Below are 22,308 nucleotides of genomic sequence, written 5' to 3'. Positions count from 1 at the left end.
GGAGAATCCTGCTCTGTGGGGTCCACAGAAGCATCGGCTTGCTTGTGCAGTTGGTCCGTGGAGTCCAGCACCGAAAAATGGTTAGTGGTGCGCACCGGTGACACAAAGGCTGGCCTGGCTAAGGTACCATGTGGTGATGCCGTCTAAGCGGATCTTCGAGTGCTAAGCGGATCTTCGAGTGGGCAAAGGAGAAGACCGTTCACATTTAGTGGACTTCTTTGAGCCTTTCCTGTTAGAGGAAGACTAGGGTGTTGTTTAGGGTGTTGTTTGGCTGGAGGGATGGAGGAAGTCTTCACGCGAGTACTCCTGTCCTTTCCTGCCTACTGGTTGTGTAGCTGGTGGCTTTGCCCCTTGAGGCGAGAGTTTGACAGTTAGTTGGTTAGTTGCACAGTGGGATGGGGGGATGGCGACGCTACCTTGACACTGGGCGATTTTACAAACTCAGAGCTGAATCTGAGGTCGCACATCTGCATGGGCTATGTCCTTCATGGAGCGAGGGGTAACAAGAACAGAACTATAGGTGCCACACAGGATAACACAGAGTTTGCAACTAGCCAGTAAATTGCGAGCTATTGGGTAAGGCACTTTTACCTTTACCCGTATCTCTTGGACAGCCCACTCATCCCGAGAAGAGGCAGTATGGCCGCCATTGCAGCTGATACAGCAGAGAGGAGGAGGCGGACAATTACCCTCATGTGTATCCCTACCACAGGATACACATTTGGCTGCGTGTCGATAAGATGTTCTAGTGTGGCTGAAATGATGACACTGGTAGCAGCACATTGGGTTTGGAATGTACGGCTGGACTGTGATAATTTCATAGCCTGCTTCGATCTTGGATGGCAGCACCACTCTATCAAAGGTGAGGAAAAGGGTGCGTGTGGGCACTAAGAGGAATCTACCTATTTCATTATACGATGGACGGCAATGACACCCTGATCAGAGAAGTAAGATTGGATTTCAGCCTTGGTTACTCTGACGAGCAGCCTGGTGAAAATTACACCACGGGAAGAATTCAAAGTTCTATGGGCTTTCACACAAACAGGTAGCTGTGGAGAAGCAAGGCAGCAAGCAGTTGGTGTGCTTGAGAATAAGAAGCAGTCTCCGAACGCAAAGTGCCATTCCGTAAATGAGAGCAGAATTTCACAGGGTCAGCAATTGCATCAACACCTTTCTGAATAATAAACAAATTTACTGTGGCAAAGGACTAACTGTCTTCAGTACGTGAGACCATGAGGAACCATGGTGCAGTGGGAAGGGTCTTCAAATCATTAGCCTCATTATGTTTACGTTTCGTAGATGTTGATTGGGAAGATAATTGATTCACTGCGAGAAAATCCCTGCCAGCGTCTCTGATGGTGTGTTCCTTCCAACTGGGGGCTCCCTTAACCAGGAGGCACACCTGCCTTAGCTGATTGTTCATACCCCAGTTCACACCTCCTAAACATCTGACAAAGTGACAAATCAGCAATATGGGAAGGTTGCAGCTTAGGCAATCCCCCCTCCCTAGGCCTGGTCTGTACCAGGCCATACGTGTGAACCCTACCTGTTGACCTGGGGCTGGGAATCACGTGTTACCCAGTCACCTGTTACACGTCAGATGCGTGAGCCGGCCTTCAGGAGCACACAGGAAGAAGAAAAAGAGGAACCTCAAACACTGAAGTGGAGGAACAAGAGGAGAAGGGAAATGAAGAAAGGAAAAGGTAGCGAAAAACAAAGGTGAGACTGTTCTTACATCAGCGAGACAATGCAGAACATTCCCAATAACATCCTAGACAAGTTTGCCACGGTAGGGGAGAAAGAACAGCAAGAGGATAGAATGCAGCACAGAAGGGGAAAAAACACTGCAAAGGCTTGGGCCCCATGGTAGCCAAGCACGAACCCACCAAAGAGTAGTGAGCCCCTTGCAGGGGAAGCTTACGTGTGAATGCCTTTGATGTGAGGTGGAGGCAAACAGAAAGACCTATTTGACACGCGTGCATATCACATTGGGGCAATGATGTTTGTATGTGTGAAACAACAAACATAGTGCTACCTGTCAATCAATGAATGGCAACAGGCCAATCCCATGGCCAATTGGAGTGCATGGTGCCAAGTTTCTGTAGTTTAAAAATGGTGTGTTGTCAACCTACACAACAATTTTGGTTCCTACTTGCATCGGCAACTCAGGATTAAAATTTCATGACACAATTTTTCTCTACCCTGTATAGTGTCTCACTGTCACACAGTCTGCACCGCTTTGTCCAGTTTTCAATGTGCTGGTACACTACCATTTCACAGTGATCCAGATCTGAAAAATGTGGCCAAAAACAGAAAAACTGATATAGGTTGGTTGATTGGTTGTTTCGGGGAAGGAGACCAGACAGCGAGGTCATCGGTCTCATCGGATTAGGGAAGAACGGGGAAGGAAGTCGGCCGTGCCCTTTGAAAGGAACCATCCCGGCATTTGCCTGGAGCAATTTAGGGAAATCACGGAAAACCTAAATCAGGATGGCCGGACGCGGGATTGAACCGTCGTCCTCCCGAATGCGAGTCCAGTGTCTAACCACTGTGCCACCTCGATCGGTAAAACTAATGTAGTCAATGAATAAGTTGACTACTATAGAATCTTGTAGATGAGGCTTTAGGGCATTTTACTCTGAAAGGAAAGTGAAATCTTTGATACGTAAGATGCTATGTTAGTTGAAAGTCATTGTTTGTGGCATAACGTCAAGAATGTGTAGTGGCTCTGAAATTATTGAAGTGCGTGTAACTTTTTAATCAAGTGCCCTATTTTGGTTCTGTCTGATGGAAAGTATTAAAGGAGGTATATTGAATATTAGTGTATATAACATTTTAATTAATTTACACTACTGTATGTTAGAAATCATGTGACTACCTAATGGTCTTCCTTATAAAAATGTTTATCATAAATTAGCAAAAAAGTTGCGTATTTAATGTTGTAGTGACCTATTTCTGACAATCGATCTCTACAACTGTACAGTGCTTCATATCATTCCGTGAAGTGTTAATTTACGTGCAGTGATATAGTTATTATTTGACTTAGCTTTTGTTAGTTATTCCATGCTGTTCATGTCTACACAATTCATTCATATGTGTAGTGGTAAGTTATTGCTACATATATGTGGGAATAAAGGAATTGTTTTCTCCAACACCCACATTTGGTGACCCCAATGAACTACGTTAACATCCGCGTCAGCTTCAGCGTTTAACGAAGTTCCGCAACGTTCACGTTTGTAACTTCCGCGTTCCAGCACAATAACAACCGATTCACCAGTCTCAATTCAACCTGAAGCCAGCAGTGCAATTAACAGGGTGACGATAAAACCTCCACCATTCTGGTTACATAATCCTCTATTGTGGTTTGCCCAGTTAGAAAGCCAGTTCGTCCTCGCACAAATATCGGCGGACGAAACTAAGTCCAGCTATGTGGTTGCAGCACTTACAGAAGATCTAGCAGCATAAGTACAAGATATCCTAGCTGCACCACCGGATACCGATCGTTATGCATCCATTAAAAACGCATTAGTAACGCGTTTGTCACTATCAGAGACAAAACGGCTAGAGAAGCTACTGCGCACTGAAGAACTCCGAGATCGCACTCCATCACATCTTACGACATGTGCGCACAATGGCAAGTAACACTGTAACTGATGATGTGCTACGAAATATATGGTTGTCTCGGTTGCCGTCAGATACTCAAAAAATTCTCACGGTATGTGCAGGCGATTTAAACGCACTGGCACAAACGGCCGACAGGTTAATTGAAATGTACCCCACATCAAGTGTCTCAACATTAACGCCACAACAAGAAAATTCACCCACAGTGACGCTAGTCTCCCTACAATCACAACTGGCATAGTTGACCGCACAGGTAGCTGCATTACAAATAACGCACAACCGCCAATGGCCACGCCGCCAACGGTCACGAAGTCACAATCAATCACCATCATACAGAACTTATGCTGGTACCACAAGACATTTGGTAATGATGCACGAAAGTGTATGCCACCTTGCAAGTGGAAACATGAAGCAGACACCGTAGCAGCGATAACTTCCAGTGCAAACACTCACTGACGTTTTGTGACAGACCGCGAAACAAAACTACAGTTTCTCGTCGATGCAGGTGCAGAAATGTCTGTATATCCAGCAAACCGCCTATCACGCCGGAGCTGCGACGAGTTTTATCTATTTGTCGCCAATGGCTCCAAAATTAGAACATACAGTCGAGTAACATTATTCCTTAACTTGGGGCTACGCCATGTATTTGAATGGCAATTTAGAGTGGCAGATATATCACAGCCTATTATCGGAGCAGATTTTTTGTCCTTCTACGACTTACTGCCAGATCTGCGATGTCAGCGACTAATAGATTTGACTACTAGTCTGCATACAACAGGAAAAGTCCGTTGTATCACACCATTAGAGGTACGCACAGTCACAGGCGACACACCATATATACGATTACTGAAAGGATACCCCGAGATCACACAGCAATCGCCTACTCTCCCACCAGTCAAGCATACAACCGTCCACCACATTTTGACCATATCATGGCCGCCAACTCACGCTCGGCCTAGACGTTTAACGGCCGAAAAGATAAAAGTGGTAAAGCAGGAATTTCGCAGCATGCTGTCACAAGGTATCTGCAGAGTTTCTAGTAGCAGTTGGGCATCCCCAATTCACATCGTGCCTAACAAGAAGAATGGATGGCGCCCCTGCGGTGACTACCGCCAACTCAATGCAAGGACCATTCCAGACCGGTACCCAGTTCCACATATAGAAGACTTTTCTGCAAATGTTCACAGTAAGACTATATTTTCTACCACTGATCTAGTTCGAGCTTACTATCAGATCCCTATAGCTGCAGAAGACATTCCTAAAACAACGGTGACAACACCATTCGGTCTATTTGAATTCACCCGAATGCTATTCAGACTATGGAATGCCGCCCAGACCTCCCAACGTTTTATGGATGAGGTTACAAGAGATTTAGATTTTTGCTATGTGTATATAGATGACTTATTGGTGATGTATGCATCGGAAGAGGAGCGCTTACAGCATTTGGCACAAGTGTTTGACCGTCTACGCACACATGGACTAGTAATTAATCCTGCCAAGTGTGTTTTTGGTGAGAAAGAGGTCCACTTTCTAGGATATTTGGTATTCGACCGCCACACAGTAAAGTAGAGGCCATAAACAAATACCCCCGCCATGTCACAGTCAGAGAATTACGACGATTCATTGGAGTAGAGAATTTCTACCAACGCTTCATTCGCAAATCATGCACTGATAACTGCACCATTGAATGAACTATTTAAAGGCGCACCTAAACCTAACCACAGTGTGCATTGGACTATCGAGGCGGATACCGCGTTTCACGCTATAAAAAAAGCTATAGCAGAGGCCGCACAATTAGCACACCTGGTCGCGCATGCTCCACTCGCTCTCATGGTTGATGCTTCGTCCACTGCCATTGGTGCCATACTTCAGCAACAAATTGATCAGTTATGGCAGCCCATTGCATTTTATAGTAATAAGTTGTCACCATCTCAGCAACATTGGGCAACATATGACCGTGAGCTGTACGCTGCTTATGCGGCAGTAAACAAATTCAGACAAGCATTAGAAGGGCAACAGTTCACTATTTACACAGATCATAAACCGCTTACCTATGCCTTTAAGGTAAAGCCAGAGAAAGCATTGCCCAGGCAGCTGCGACACTTAGATTATATCAGCCAGTTCACAACCAGCATTGTGTATGTGGAAGGGAAGCTAAATGCTCCAGCTGATGCACTTTCTCACATAGAAGCAGTGTCCACAGTAGCAGATGACATCACACAGGTGGAAGCAGTGACAAAGGCCATTGATTACAACGCCCTCGCACATGCGCAACAATGTGAGAGAGAGTTGCATGATCTATTGCAACAAGAGAAAGGATTGAAGCTACAGCTCATGACATTTCTTGAAGCAAGCATAGAGTTGTACTGTGACGTAACAAGAGGAAAGATACGTCCATTTGTGCCACAGCAATTCAGAACACAGGCAATTGCATCAATGCACAATCTGACACACCCAGGAGTAAGAGCCACACTCAGATTGGTCGAACCAAAATTTTTATGGCTGTGTATGCACACAGACTGTAAAACATTTGTGAAGCAATGGTTGGCGTGTCAGAGGAATAAAATCACACAGCACGTCAGGGCACCATTAGGCAAATTTCTTCCACCAAATCAGCATTTTGACCATGTGCATGTTGACATCATCAGCCCACTCTCGACATCGGAAGGCTACAGTTACTGCCTCACGGTGGTTGACAGATTTACTAGGTGGCCTGAGGCATTTCCAATGAAGGACATCACTGCAGAAACTATAGCTCAAACATTTTTTCATGGTTGGATTGCCCGGTTTGGAGTTCCACTGAGAATTACAACTGATCAAGGACGACAATTTGAAGCCTACGTTTTCAAAGCATTGGCTACGTTATTAGGTACGAAACGCATATGCACCACGGCACACCACCCCGCATCAAATAGCATGGTTGAGCGTCTTCATCGACAGTTAAAGGCAGCACTGAGAGTGTGTGTGTGTGTTGGGGTTTACGGGCGCTCAACATCGAGGTCATCAGCGCCCAAAGGCAGCACTGAGATGTCACGCACACCGAATTGGACAGAGACACTACCTATCGTACTTTTGGGTCTACGAACGTCATTCAAAAGTGATCTGAAAGCAACAGTAGCAGAACTGGTGTATGGACAAACGTTACGCCTACCTGGAGAATTTCTGCACAGCATGGCAGATGATACAATCACAGCCTCAGAATTCGCCACAAGATTAAGAGAGTATATACGCCAATTGAGACCACCAATGCCTAGAAACCAGCTTGGAAGACACTCGTTCGTTTTTGCGGAGCTAGACAAGTGCACGCATGTATTCTTACGCAATGATATTGTGCATAAACCACTGCAGCCACCATATGATGGACCATATCTGGTAGTCAGTAGGGGTACTAATACTTTCTGCATAATGATTAACGGTACACCCACCACAGTTGCAGTGGACCGTATCAAGCCTGCAGACGCAACAGACACCACAGCTACCATTGAACACAAACCAGAGAAGACAGGAGAAGCTACAAGATGTGTTCCTGTACCCCATGAACACCACAACACTCAGAGAACACCTGTCACTGCAACACCAAGACCGACATCAAGGCCTACTACACCACTCCCTGACACAACCACTGACACACGTGACGCACCGCCCGGTTTCAAGAAAGTAGTAGTTACAAGAGCTGGACAGCATGTGAAATTTAATCTGTGGTATCGTTAGCATTAAAGGGGGGAGTCATGTAGTGACCTATTTCTGACAATCGATCCCTATAAGTGTACAGTGCTTCATAAACATTCCGTGAAGTGTTAATTTACGTCTAGTGATACAGTTATTCTTTGACTTAACTTTTGTTAGTTATTCCATGCTGTTCATGTCTACACAATTCATTCATGTGTGTAGTGTTAAGTTATTGCTAAATATATGTGGGAATAAAGGAATTGTTTTCTCCAACACCCACAATGTTATTCATGAATTTCCAGCATGAGGAATATAGCTTATAATGTTCCTCAATAGAATGTAAAAGAAAATTCTGCCAATCTCTGCCTCTGTACTTTTGAGATTAGAAATACATGGTGCTGAGCCACACTGGGCAGCTGTTTTCATAGGTTAGGGTCGACCACTACAACCACAATATAAAACATGAAAGCATGTTTGTAATGTGGAAACATGTAGCATCTGCCCTCTTAGAGTGCTGCACTGCACTGGGGTTAGTAGAAAATAGTTTTAGTAGTTCCTATTTGTCTCAGTACAGAGCAGTTACTAGTATTACATCGCATCGTGTTTGTATTTTAGATGTACATACTGCTAAAATAATCTGCACTCACTGATAATTATTCAAGGTTATACAGAACAATTTCAGCTCCAACTTGTACGTGCTAATTAAATGGTTGGATCAATATTTTGCAACCAAGATGAAAAAGTTGGTCCAACATTTTGCAACAAAGATGAAAAACTGCTGTGAAATGCTTGACAACAATAGACAATCTTGTTGTCCACACTTGAATGGGGATACGAATACACTCAATGAACAACAGAATGGTTTCTTTAAAACAATAAAGAGTCACATTCTTCTTGCAAGATTGTCAATGTGAATACTGAAATTTGATACAGAAATAAGGACACTTCATTGTAATTGGTACAAAAAATTAAAATAGGATTCAAAATTCCTCGCAATAATTCCATTATGTACACACAGATTGTTCAGATGACTAAGTAAATGATTGAAGCAGAAAAGAAAAGTCAGTAATTTATGTTAACACAGTAAGTGAACTGGAATTATCATTGGCTATTCAAATGAGCCTTCGTTCTTCTGATTCCAATAATGGTACAGGTATCATCAAAGAAATCATGACTAAGTCATAATCGCGAGCTGATAAATATAAAGCAAAAATTATCAGCAACTACCCAGTCATCAAAATTTCTGCAGATGAGGTATTGTCCAATGTTGTTGAATGAAAGTTATGTAAATATAAGTACCTGTTTATTATAAATTCAATGAAAAAACACAATGCTCTTATTTATCCCACTTATGAAAAAAAGTAGCAGCCCAACTTCAGTGTTACCAATTAGATATACACATAATGGAGACTTGTGCTGAAGTCAGGGTACAAGCACTCTTTAATCATACATCAGAAAGAGTTTTAGACGTTTGAAAGAACAGTATGAAAACATAATCTCCAGAAATTTTAAAAAAAGTGAGGGTTGTCAGTAAAAAGGGGTTTCGTTGGTTCTACGGGGCACAGCAAGTTTACCTATAGAAGTGATTCAGATGCTTATGTTTTTATTACTTTATTGGTTCCACTGCAACCTGTGCCCACAGATAATCTCTTACAAAAGGAAATAGTTACATGGAAAAACCCTGCACCTTCGTCACCTTGTTTTTGTACACCTGTAAGACTACAATTTTTGCATGAAAATGCTGGCTACTTTAAACGAGAAAAGTATATTAACAATCAAATTGCATCTCTACTTCCTTTCGGAACTATCTGGTACAGAAAAGAAATAATAATACATTATGAAATGATTTTCGTAATGACTGATGGAAAGGTCTATAATGCTATAAAATCTACTAGATCATCTATGCACAGTTGCTTGTGCAGAGCAATGTCAAAACATTTTAGTACATTGATTTTGTAAATATTATTATAGTGATACATTTTTCTAATTTTGTTACGGATTATCTACCTTACGCACATGGATTTGTTGCATTGAGTATTTACTTGACCTTGGATAAACACTTGAAAGTAAAAACCGGTGATCAAGCTCAACTGAAGACATAATGTGTTTTGATGATTCAGAAAAAAAAGATCCTTAGAAGGGGTATCAAATTATCAGTGTCTGCTTAAATCCTGGTGCTGGACAAAGACTTCACTCACCAATTTCACTTTATCTTGCAGATCATGTCGTGGGGCTACAAAGTGAACATCGAAGAATTTCAAAAATATTGTCCTGATACTGCAGAAATGCACGTAGACAAGTTGCCTTGGTATTAAATGTCTACAACAGTTCATAAAATCTTAATGCGCAGAGCTCAGATAATAGTGTCAGCTATATTTCCAATAGGTCAATTACCTGAAGATCCACAGGAAGCCACAAATAAAGATATCAGAAAATACTGTGAAGGATTTTCCACGAAAAATTCGCCACAAATACAACGGAAGATGTGTTTGATTGGCTCCTGGTATCTCTGGATCCACTTACATTGAGCATTATAAAAAAAAATGGAATACAAAAGAAGTAACGATCTGTCAGTGGATGTCCTAGAACTTTTGCTCTTTCCTGATGAGGGGCCTGAAATTTTTCTAGAAATTTCTGTTAAATATGATAATGACTTTGCTTTTGAGCCCGATAACTATCCTGACAGTGAGAGTGATTGATTTTTATATTTTCTTATTTACACATTTTTTAACTGTACACATGTGACAGCTATTACCTCAACAATTTTGAAAATAATTATTTCACAATTGTAATATTATAACTGTCATTTCCTGTTTTAAAATTATAATATGTAATTTATGACACAATGTATAAGTGGACAAGGAAAAAAAATCCCCATGTTTTTCCTGGTTAGAAAATACACTTCCTCCCAGGCAAAAATGCGGTTTTTCTGTGAAGTGACAATACACAATCCCTCAGGATTGTAAAACTTATCCTTTGAATGGTTAAGGTTTTATACACTGGTGTAGAACATCCCGCCACTTTAGGAATCGAACCAAAAACTAGCATTTTGGAAAGATCTTTGATTTGCAGCAACATGTACGCTGCATATTTTCGCATTACAACAGTATATAGTCTAATTCCACCAAACCGAGAATGTTAGTTTCCAAAGCAGATGCGCTTTTGTAAGACAGACATAGCTCATGTCACGTGATCTCGACAACGGATGATAGTAGATATTAATTGCATTTACATGGAGTTCCCAAAATCGGATTTCGTAAACCGATCTCCCAGTACCGCTCCTGGGTGCTCACGTAAACATTTCAAAATCGATTCTGGAAATTCGGTTCTGGTTGCCAGTTTTCCAGTTCTGCGATTTATTTTCGCTCCCATGTAAATGCAGCCGGTATTGAAATGTGCTTCAGCTGTCAGGTTTTGCCTTGTTTATAAAAATTTCACCTAATATTGACGGAGTGCCTTTTTGTACAGTGAAGGATAAGTATTACATGTGCAAACAAAGTTGACAATCGGCGTGGTGTCTATTGGGAGCTACCGTAAAGGCATTTCCCATTTACAGTTGCTCCCATCAGCCACCGTGCTAAGTGCCAACTTCGTTTGTGCGTGTAGTAGAAATACAGGATGATACAGAAAAGCAGGAACATTTCCACAATCCAATAAAACTAGAAGTGATGAAGGAGAGAAATCGCATTCATAATAATTGAAACCATACAACTTTGCCATTTACGAACCATTGATGGCATTTTGCATTTTTTTAAAATTATGTCCTTTAGATGGCATTGTCCTCTACAAATACATTCGTGAAATCTGCTGCTTGGATTCCTCACTGACCGCTGCAACATCACAGCTGGGATACTGTGAATTGCATCCTGAATTCTCTGTTTTCACTTGTCCAGCGTTCTTGGTTGAGTCATGTAGACTTTCCTCTTGCCCCCCTCCCCAAAAAGAAACACACACACACACACACACACACACGCGCACACACACGCGCGCGCGCGCGCGCGGATAAATCTGGGATCTAGGGGGCCAGGGAATGTTACTGAATCATGAGATCACACAGTTGTCACACAATTCTCGCACAAATGCCATTGATTGCAATGCAGTGTGTGATTTCGCTCCGTCTTGTTGAAACCAGGCTTCTTGAACATTTGGAAAGTTGTTCAGTGCAGGTGTAACAAAAGTTCGTAACATCTCTACATAACAATCAGCACTGGCAGTTATTGTGCTTCCCTGTTCATTTGCAAAAAAATGCTGTCTGATAATCCCATGTGATGAAACACCACACCATACTGTCACTTTACTAGGATGTAAAGAGGATTTGTGTTTGCCCAGTAACAGCAGTTATGTTTATTCACAAAATCTGTGAGATGAAAATGTGCCTCATCTGACATCCACAACTTGTTTAGAAATTCATTGCCATTGTTTATTTTTGTTATTATTTGTTGACAAAATCATAGTCATAACCAGTGAACATTGTCCTTCAATTGTTGCACCACCTGTAGTTTGTACGGATGAAATTTTAAATCAAGATGAATTCTGCAAACACTCTCCTGGGACGTTCCAACCACTGCTGCTTGCTTACGAATTGAACGCTGTGGGCTCCATAAGACAGACTCGCATACATCATCAATGTTCACTGGAGAACGCACACTTCTTGGTCGTCCTGTTGGTTTTTACTTGACAGATCCACTGTCTTCAAAGTTATTAATCTAACATTTTATCGTGTATTTCGACGGAACGGCATCATGATGCCCTAAATTATAAAAACATCAAAACTCCCTCTGCACCACTACCAAATTATCATTGTTTTTATAAAACATTTTTATGGTTAACGTATGCTGTTGTCCGTTGCACTGATCCATGATTACTGAAATGGCTTACTGTTTACTCGCTGTCACGAATCCGCAGTGCTGCCACCCGCCCATGGCTACCGCTACTCATTTCAAATATTCCCATTATTCTGTGTCACCCTGTATTAGACTGAAGCTGTTTACACCTCGACTAATTGAAGAGAAATAGTGATTGTGCTGACTAAATTGTAAACTATATCTGCTGTTTTCCAGGCACAGTAGTTAACTGGGCTAGCAAATCTGCTTCAGACCTGAACATGTACACACAACAGTGAAAAACAGTTTCAGAAATTTGGGTTTTGTCTTTCAAAAGATGTGTCACATGTAAACATAGTGATTTAGAGCATAAGACATGTGATGTAGTCAGCCTATACAGACTATAACAACATCATTGTTAAGCAGTGCGAACACACAAATAGGAAAAGTTAATAAAATTTTAAGTACTTAAGTAAATGTCTGGTCTTATGGGCTCGAAATTCTTCTAAGTGGCTGGCCCTCAAAGAATTAAGCTTTAAATGAAAATCAAACGCTCTGTGATTAAGAAATTCAAATCACCATCGCACACGTAACATAATTCATATTGTGTAAAATGAAATGTACTTTGAAAGTAATGCTTTTCAAACGATCAACTACAACAACTCCCGCGACTTTATAGAATTCGTTTCAGCAGTTGTCAGAGAGCGTCAGAAAATGGCATTGTTATACTGTGCCTGTGCAGCTACAATGACGTAGATATCCCATATGTTCGTATGTATATGGCATTAAGAGATCTTACACTACGTCATAAACAAAACAGGACATCAGGGGATACTCCAAGAGCATTGTAATTTCGCAAACCATACTAAAATGCATAATTTGACTTAAAGGGAAAAATTTGTATGTCCAGATTCACAAAGAAGTATGCCCCAAGCTGATGATAAACTTTTCAGTGTGGTTTTCGGATTCAAATTTTCTTAGAGTACCAGTACTGTATTATCTCATGTTTAGTTCTTTCTTATGGCATAATGCCTTATATGCCAAAAGATAACAACGTGCACTTGAAATTCTGCAAACAGTTGACATTAGCCAAAAGTGTTTCAAATAAACTGACAGCCTCTGCGGAAAACACTAATTAAAGCCAAATTTTGTTAGCATATCGACAAAAATAACTTCATTGTCTTGCAAGGCAATTAATAATCGACTACCAAAAACCTGGAAATAAAATCAGAAATCTGAAACTAACAACATATATTAGCTTTCCATAATCATGTGAATATTTTAATTCATTTTATAGCTCCCGACTACAGAAATACATTTTGATCTTGAGAGCAGTAAACCAAGAGGAAACAGCAAACTCATTAAACACGGTCCACGTGGAGACTACCTCCATCCCACTACAACTCGGACTGCTCTGCGCATGTGCGAATCTTGCAACTTGGGTGCGCCAGAAAAATGTTTCCAGGTAGCATCTGGCTGCTTGTTGCTGCTGCTCATAGAGCTCAAGTCTAGTTACCTTGGATACATCTAACGGCCGCACTTCAAGTAGTCAGAAGCGGGAGAAGGTACTGCTCATACGCAACTCGACTGTGAATGTGCATAAGCCCGCTGGCAACTGCTGAAACAAACCTAATGTTAACTGTTGTAACACCCATCAGAAGCAGTTTGTTGTTATTAAGTAATGCATAGTCTTCGTTCCTAAAGCCTTTGACACATTTTGCTGTTGGCAGACTCTTGTCTGTGCACTGTGTTTTATTGCTATAAATTGCGCATTTCTTTTGCAACTTAAGTTTTGTTTTTTTTCCTTGTTTATGTTTTATTGCTCGCATTTCTTTTGCAACTTAAGTTTTGTTTTTTTTCCTTGTTTATGTTTTATTGCTGCTGTGTTATATTGCAGTAATAGGCTTAAGTAAAATTCTTTTTTAGAGTATCAGTTCTTACCAGTCAAGCCTACAAAAATTTAACTGAAAACTGAAACAACGAAACATTCCCCGAAACATTCCCAGAATTCTTAAAAATTCCTGGGTTTTTCCCTGAACGTATACACTCTGTATAATTAACAACCTCAAAAACCCTTATACAACAATTTACATTTAAATCTAAAGCTTTTTTTTTACTTTTGGCCAACATTTCTGATTGGTTGGTTGGTTGTTTGGGGGAAGAGACCAAACAGTGAGGCAGCGGTCTCATCGGATTACGGAAGGACAGGGAAGGAAGTCGGCCATGCCCTTTCACAGGAACCATCCCGGCATTTGCCTGGAGCGATTTAGGGAAATCACGGAAAACCTAAATTAGGATGGCCGGACGCGGGATTGAACCGTCGTCCTCCCGAATGCAACATTTCTGAGATCAAGGCCACTGTCTGTTGGTGTATATCAATGTGTAGCAAGATTCATTATTCCACTTGACCTTTTTCCATGTTTCAGTCAGGTGACTGCAGTGTTCCTGCATTCAAGGCAATCTGTGTGTCCTTTGACAAGTTGGGGCAGTGACTTCTGTAACCATAGCAAGGTGGTTGTTCAGGACAGAAAGGCTGTTTACCTGTTGTTCAGAACTGCATTGCTGCATTGTGGCCCATACATTCACTGCTGCTATACCTTATAGGCAATGGTGCCTCTGTCATTAACACAACTGCACACTTCCATTGAAACTGGCAGTGTCCATCTACCTCAAATCAAAGTACGTACAGTAGACTCTAGACACAGTTGCCCATTAAGTCTAGTGCTGCACAACCTAGGAGATGGCGTGACCCATGTATTATCCAGCCATGATCTGTACACAGTCAAGAGAGTTATATTTATGTTTTTTATTGTGTGGTCCATTCTAACCCTCGAGCAGGCATGCCAATTTCCATAACAAGAGCAGGTGAGCAGTGTACTTTGTACACATGTAAAGGGTAGCTGTCTTTATGTGACCAAGGTAGACATGAATGAGTGAAATCACAATTTAATCAGACCTCACCCAAATGTTTATTAAATACCTAACTGTCTCGCAAACAACTGTGGAACTGCGCTGTTAGCTCTGAATCTGGGGCATTTTCTTGTGCAGTTGTAATTTTTTTCCTCACATATCTCAATGTTTATTTTATATCACTGCTGACATATGAACACACAACTGATCACTATGTTAGCTGAAGCAGTAATGAAGAAATAGGTATGGGCCTGCAACTGTGTAACAGTGGAATGGGACAAGACAATGTACTTTGTGGTTGGCACACTTTATACATAGCTGCATCCACCCAAGAGTTAAAGGCAATGGGCAATAAGCAAGGTCTGATGACATCCCTGTCACATGACAAGGAGCTTTTTCTTATTAATAGTAACATTTTGTGACTGCTATCAAATCTGAAACTTTCCACAAGAAAAGCAGAACTGTAAGGCCATTGGTAATAAACCATGATAAAGACTAACTGGCTTTTTTTCCTAATGGTTTAGGAATGATCTGTCAATGGAACCTCATTCAGTCAGTAAGAATATTTTCTTTTATTACAAAAGACATTAGTAGCCACCACATGGGTGGCAATGTAAATACATCAAGTAAAAATCAAGCACTCATTGGTAAATTCTTTCTAAAAAATTCTTATATTAGCCTGGCATTATTATTTCTCATGAATACAATCATTTATTTCTTTGGACCTTAAATACATGGTTGTTGTGCCTCTTCTAACACACACACACACACACACACACACACACACACACAGACAGACAGACAGACAGACGTATACGCACACGGGTTTATGAAGATATAAGAGCTGTTCTGTGTACATGTAAAAACAATGTTGTCTACTCACTACAGCAAAATTTAAGTTTCCCAGTCACAGAAAGAGTTGAAGTGGAGCTCTTTCATCCAGTTCCACATTAGACCGAAATTTCAATCCACAAACACACACTTCCTGTAACAACAATTCACTCCTGTCCATTAGCACCTTGTTTGCTAACACTCAAGTACTGCAGGCAGCTATTCAAAATGTGATTTCCCGAGAATGTTTCAGTAATTAAATGACACAGAGCCTTTTCTTCTATAAATGTTAAGTGACAAGTTGCTGCCTGAAATGCTGCCATTTGCTTGCAAAAGGTTTACATGTCCTCTAGATCTTGTCAGACCGGGATACGGTCCCATCTCCATATGGTACCATCATCACACACACACAGCAAAACTGAGCCATCACGGCTAAGACTAGTTTGTCGGATTGCAGCAACACATCGAGGATGTGTTAGTGCTGTACAGCGTGACTGGCTAGGATCTGATACATCCAGATCCCAAACAAAAGTTTTCCCTACTTGGTTTCCCAGTGCCAGAATCTGCAAAAGTAAGAGACCACTATTAACTATTTTGCCTTGTTGTTCCAAAAATGTGGAAATATATTACCTGCAGAAATGATATCTTTACATGTTGTATTTTAAAATAACTGCTACACTAATGCCTATTGTACATTTGTGCAAAGTGAACTCCAGTGGTACATGTACTTTTACACATTTGTAAAACTCTCACTTATATGTTCGAACTTACTCGGTATTAGAATATGTGTAGTGCAATCTTGCAGCTCCACACAAATTTAAGACATTAAAGCATTTCTTGCAAACAGGAATGAATGCTTAACTAAATGGTGTGTCAATCCAAGAATGATGACAAGCACGATAAATTAAAATAGAATGAGAGAACATATAATATGGAATCTGAAGGGTCTCTAGAATACTATGTAATATGGCTGGACATTGAGACAAGCAATAATAATGCAGCTGATAGGAAACCAAACTGTTTTATGCATATTTCACCAACGGTCACATAATAATGCTCTGTTAGACTTCCACATCACATCCAGGTGTCTCTATATGAATGCTGTGTCACACTGTAGTTTAATTTTCAACTGATATCAAATTTTAATCCTACACAGAGCCTCAAATGGGGAAAATTTATCTGAGGAATGGTACGCAACAAAAATATGTTATCACAATTTAGAAAGATTTATAAACACAGTAATGGGAAACCCTTGGTGAAATATACATAATGTACGGAATAAAGGTAATAACTTACCTTGTAGTTGAGGTATTGTAGGGTGGATGGGCACATCGACCCAAGGTTTCGGACAGCATGTCTTTCTTCAGAGCAAATTAGTACATAAAACACACACACACACACACACACACACACACACACACACACAGGTTGGACAAAATTATGGGAATTCCATGAGAAATGCAAGCTTGAACATAAATGCAGATGCTGGCCAAGCTTGTAGTTTGAGCTGTTGTATTTAACCACAAACAGCACCTGTGCAACATCCTTAATGTGTTGCAAGTGTTAGTTGTGGTCACGAGCAGTGCTCTGTGTAATTGTGAGTGCATTATTCCGAAGATAAGTAAATTCAAATGCAGGCAAATTGTTGGTGCTTGTGTGCTGGTGGCTTCCATAACCAATATAGCTGAAGTGTTTGGTGTTTCAAGAGGCACCATACTGAAGATTTATACCATATACAGGAAAGCAAAAAACATGATCTGTTAAGTCACAACACGGATGGAGGTGTATGGAGAGACAATCATTGAATGGGACTAAAATGACAATGAGAGGACAGCAGCTGCAAAAGTCAATGCAGAACTGAATGTCGCACTCATGAACCATGTCAGCACCAAAACAACACATAGTGAACTCTATGAACAGGGAACTGCAAAACAAGCTGGAATTCCACAACCACTCATCAGTGATGCAAATGCCTGTAACAGAAAAACATGGTGCCGAAGTCATAAAACCTGGACTATGGAGCAATGGAAGAAAATTATTTGGTCAGATGAGTCTCACTGCACATTGTTTCCAACTTCTAGCAGAGTTGACGTCCAAGAGATTAAACGTGGCAAGAGTTCTGTGATGACTTGGGCAGCCATATCATTGAATTCCATGGGCCCCATGAGTACTCTGCAAGGTCGCATTACTGCCGAGGATTATCTGACCATTTTGGCAGGTCAGGCCCATCTCATGGTGTAATGTTTATTCCTTAGTGATAATGCTGTCTTCCAAGATGACAGGGTGCCTTTTCACAAAACTCGCATTATTCAGGATGGTTTTGTGAGCACAGGGATGAATTGCCGCATCTCTCTTGGCCACCAGTCACCATATTTCTTTATTAGTGAGCTTTTGTGGCCTGCTTTTGAAAGAAGAGTTTGTGATCGCCATTCATCTCCATCATAATTATTTGAATGTACCATTATTTTGCAAGAAGCTGTTTTTAATGCCAATGGTTTTCCTACATCGAAAGAGGCATGTAATGTATTTTTTTCTGTAATTTCCATACTTTTATCCACCACATGTAAATTGTCCTGGCCAACAGTTGAGCTATAGTGTTGGTACAATGTAATTGGATGGGACATTGGAGTCAGCAATACTCTCTTAATGGCTCTACCTCTCCAGGGGACAGTGCTTTGTAGAAGCACTATTCATAGAGGCAGAGGAGCTAACAAGGGAGTCTAATACTCCCACTTCTCAGAATATCGAGAAACAGCCGAAATGGGAAATAGGGAACAAACCCATAGCACTGGTGTTTCAGTTTTCAGGATCCAACAGGGACATCCACTGGTCACCACAACCACCACCACACATGATTGGAGGGTAATCAACCAAAAGGTTGTACTGGTCAGCCAAACCCTTACAAGGAAAGCCAGCACAAAATTCCTGGCTGCAGAGTGAGAACAGCGCCTGAAACTGTACTTAAAGAGTTCTAGTTGGTCCGTCAAGATAATCAAAGCTATAGAGTGACAAAGGTGCTAATGCGGACACTGCAAGTGCTACAGATAAACCAGCAACACCATGAAGGGAAAATTGCTGTCCTGAATCACCTTCTAGGACGACAGGAGCCGGATGTGGCCCTGATCCACCAACCCTATCTACATAAAGGGAGCATTGCAATCTTTGAAAGAACTGGAAGTAAGTTGATTTATGCTAGAAATCCAAAGAACTTGAGAAAATGTATTTCTATTAAGATGGAATTTCATTCATGCCAATGGTGGACTTCTGCTCCAGGGAGTTAGTGACCTTCGGTATGAAACAACATGACGAAGGAAATTGTATTGGCATCAGTTAACTTTCTTTACAAGGACAGTAATACTACTACTCAGCAAGTAAGGAGAGTGGTAGATGGCTAATAACAGAAGGATGAACAACTGCTGATTGGTTCTGATGCCAACACCCACAATTTGGTGTGGGGAAGCAGCAATGCCAACAGCAGAGGTGAGCACCTACTTTAATTTCTACTGGAAAATAATCTTAAAATCTTGAATAGGTACAGGGAACCTACCTTCAGAAACAGAAGAAGGGAAGAATAACTTAGATAACTTTCTGATCCACTCAAATGGGTAGTTATGTCATACAATGGCATATGGTGTTTCTAGCCATCCTTATTCTACCACATGTACACCGATAAGCCAAAATATTATGACCACCTGTTTAATATCAAGATGGTCCACTTTTCAAACACAGTACAGCAGCGATTCTGCTTGGCATGTGTTCTGCAAGTACTTGATAGATTTCCAGAAGTATGTGGCACCAAATGTCCACTCACTAGTTACTAAATTCCTGCTAATTGCGGGACGGTGGTTTGTGGGCACGCAGCTAGTGCCCGATTTGTGTTCCAATAGATATAGATCAGGGGCATTTGTTAGCTAAGACATAAATGTGAGTTCACTATCATGCTCCTCAAACCACTACAGCACTATTCTGGCTTAGTGTCGTGGAGAGCTATCCTGCTGGTACACGTCACTGCCATATGAGAAGACTTCAACCATGAAGGGATGCAGTCGATTTGCAATAATGTTCACGTAGTTCACTACTGTCCTGGTGTCTTCCAGTACTACCACAGGTCCCACAGAAACCCAACTCAATGAACCCTATAGCATAATTCTGCTCTCACCAGCCTGCATCTGTGGCGTGGTACACATTTCCAGCAATCACTCACCCAGGCGATAGTGTTGAAAGACCCAACTGGTTGACCTGGTCTAACAATAAATGTTATTTATTCAACAGGTGACACATTTCTATTGATCCACGGTGAAAACTCAATAAAGCTGTGCCCAATGCTATCATAAATGACAATTTAACTGAAACAACAAATGAACATGTAAGGGTTGTGTGAAGTGGAGCTCCATGTTCAACAATGGCCTTTGAACGGTGTGCCCCAAAACATATATGCCTGACCAGCCTTGTACTCTGTCGTCAGATTGGCCACAGATCACTGCCTATCCTGGATTGCACAGTGAGGGATCATCAAACTATTACGGTTTGTGATGACACGAGGAAGTCCAATACCATACAGCCTATTCATTATTTCACCATCCATCAACCTCTTTCCTTAGGTCCTCATGACAATAGTACACAAACAGGCAACCAAATTCGCCATTTCAGAGATTCTAGTTTCCAGTCACAGCGCCACAACAATATGCCTTTTGTTAAAACTGCTTATATCAGTGGATTTCTAAATCTGGGGCTTGTATCTTCGGTGTAATGGCTGTCCATTTGTCTCTTCTGCTTATATTCTTTCTTAACTGTGTCACATGCCCACACCACCACCAAGAGGCACTCAACCTCACAGAGGCCAGTGGTCATAATCTTTTGGCTCATCAGTGTATATTAACCTTTTGTTTGGAATGTATGTTAAACAGACTATGGCTTGTAGGGATCCTAGGAAAATAGACTGGGATTCATATAGGCAAGACCTAAACTCACATTTATCTGAAGTCGGAACTTAAAAAAGGAGCCCGGTAGATTTTGACGAAATGGCAGACAGTGACATCTGCCAATAAGACCACTTATTTAAAAAACTGCACAGTCATCAAGAAATGCGCAAATAGAACAACAATCTGGAAGTGTAAAGGAAGCAGTTCAAATTACTGTCCAACCTTGCAAGAAAGAAAGGAAAATGGGCAAAATATCGGGGGCCCTGGTCAAAGACAAACCTTGCGACCAAGCAAGTGAAGCTCTCTTCCTGAAACATATTCTGTGAGGAAGAGGAAGGTACAGCTACTTGCACTAGGCTTTATAAATCTTTGCTGGAATACTAGCTAATCTTGGAGGTACTTTAAGAAGGATGGTGAGTATGCCAGGACAGTGAGTGAGATGCTGGATGTGCTGCTCCTCAAGACTTACTTCCCTCAATGCACTCTTGGCAGATAAAAAAGATGAGGAGTCAGTCCTGAGAGACACTGGTTTACAGGTGATCAAAGGGAAAAGTGGGACTTAACTAGTTAATGTGCACATTAGAGACAAGAGGTTAACTGTGGTTCCTCTACATGTACCAACACACACAACAACCAGATAAATTACTTTTAAATTAACAACAGCCTCAGCTGCAATGTTTACCTAGATTTACCTAGGTTTCAGTTGGGATTACCCAACATTCTTCAGAATAAGAGGAACTACGATTTGTCCATAATGGACAAGGTCTAAAACTAAAAACTATAATATAGTAATACATCGTCATATTGCAATAACTTATCTGGGAAACAGCCTCGACCCCACTTCGCGACTGCAGTATGGCAGCAATGGACGTTGTACTGGAACTGGCTGTAGCCTCGAGAGCGCACGCGCAATGGTTTCTCATGCATACTTGTTAACACTGGTACCAACATGTACTCCTAAGCTTAAAGTTTTTGAATAACCAGGTGCGGCTAACAAAATTGACATATACATTATCCTATAAGGAACAAAGATATATCGACTGTCTTAACATTTTTAATAATTTGTTGCACGTCAAAAGTGAAGGCAGCAATGTGTTTATTATTTTAAGGCAGCCTAGCATATTCGGGCTAATCGTCGAACTTGACTGCATGAGGATAACTACGGGTTTGAAATACCAAATAATTCCAGCTATTCAGCAAATGGGAGTGCTAAAAACATGTTGGCAAGGGTATAATGATTACTCCCTAAAATTATGGCGGATGGAATGCTAGGCTGGCTTAAAAAAGTAAACGCATTGCTCCCTTCACTTTTGACGTACAACAAATTATTACAAATATTAAGACAGTCGATATATCTTTGTTCCTTACAGGATAACGTATACGTCACTTTTGTTAGCCGCAACTGGTTATCCAAAAATTTTAAGTTCAGGAGTAAATGTTGGTACCAGTGTTAACATGTACACATGACACACTATCGTGCATGCGCTCTTGTGGCTACAACCAGTTCCAGGACAACATCCGTTGCTGCCGTA

At 41.2% G+C, this 22,308-nt stretch overlaps 1 protein-coding gene across 3 annotated transcripts in view; it reads right to left on the bottom strand.

Annotated features, from left to right (window-relative positions):
* Nucleotides 1-15,571: 15,571 nt before the first annotated feature.
* The window catches only part of LOC126482156 (polycomb protein EED), an 82,377-nt gene continuing 75,640 nt past the window's right edge, over nucleotides 15,572-22,308 (bottom strand). For all 3 annotated transcript variants that reach the window (XM_050106143.1, XM_050106151.1, XM_050106136.1), the window contains exon 8: nucleotides 15,572-16,417. In XM_050106143.1, the coding sequence (XP_049962100.1) occupies nucleotides 16,214-16,417 (204 nt within the window). In that variant the 3' untranslated portion in view covers nucleotides 15,572-16,213. The remainder of the gene's footprint in view (nucleotides 16,418-22,308) is intronic.

Source organism: Schistocerca serialis, chromosome 1 (genome assembly GCF_023864345.2).
Source record: "Schistocerca serialis cubense isolate TAMUIC-IGC-003099 chromosome 1, iqSchSeri2.2, whole genome shotgun sequence".
Taxonomy (NCBI): Eukaryota; Metazoa; Arthropoda; class Insecta; order Orthoptera; family Acrididae; genus Schistocerca; species Schistocerca serialis.
This window is presented reverse-complemented; position numbering and strand designations above follow the sequence as displayed.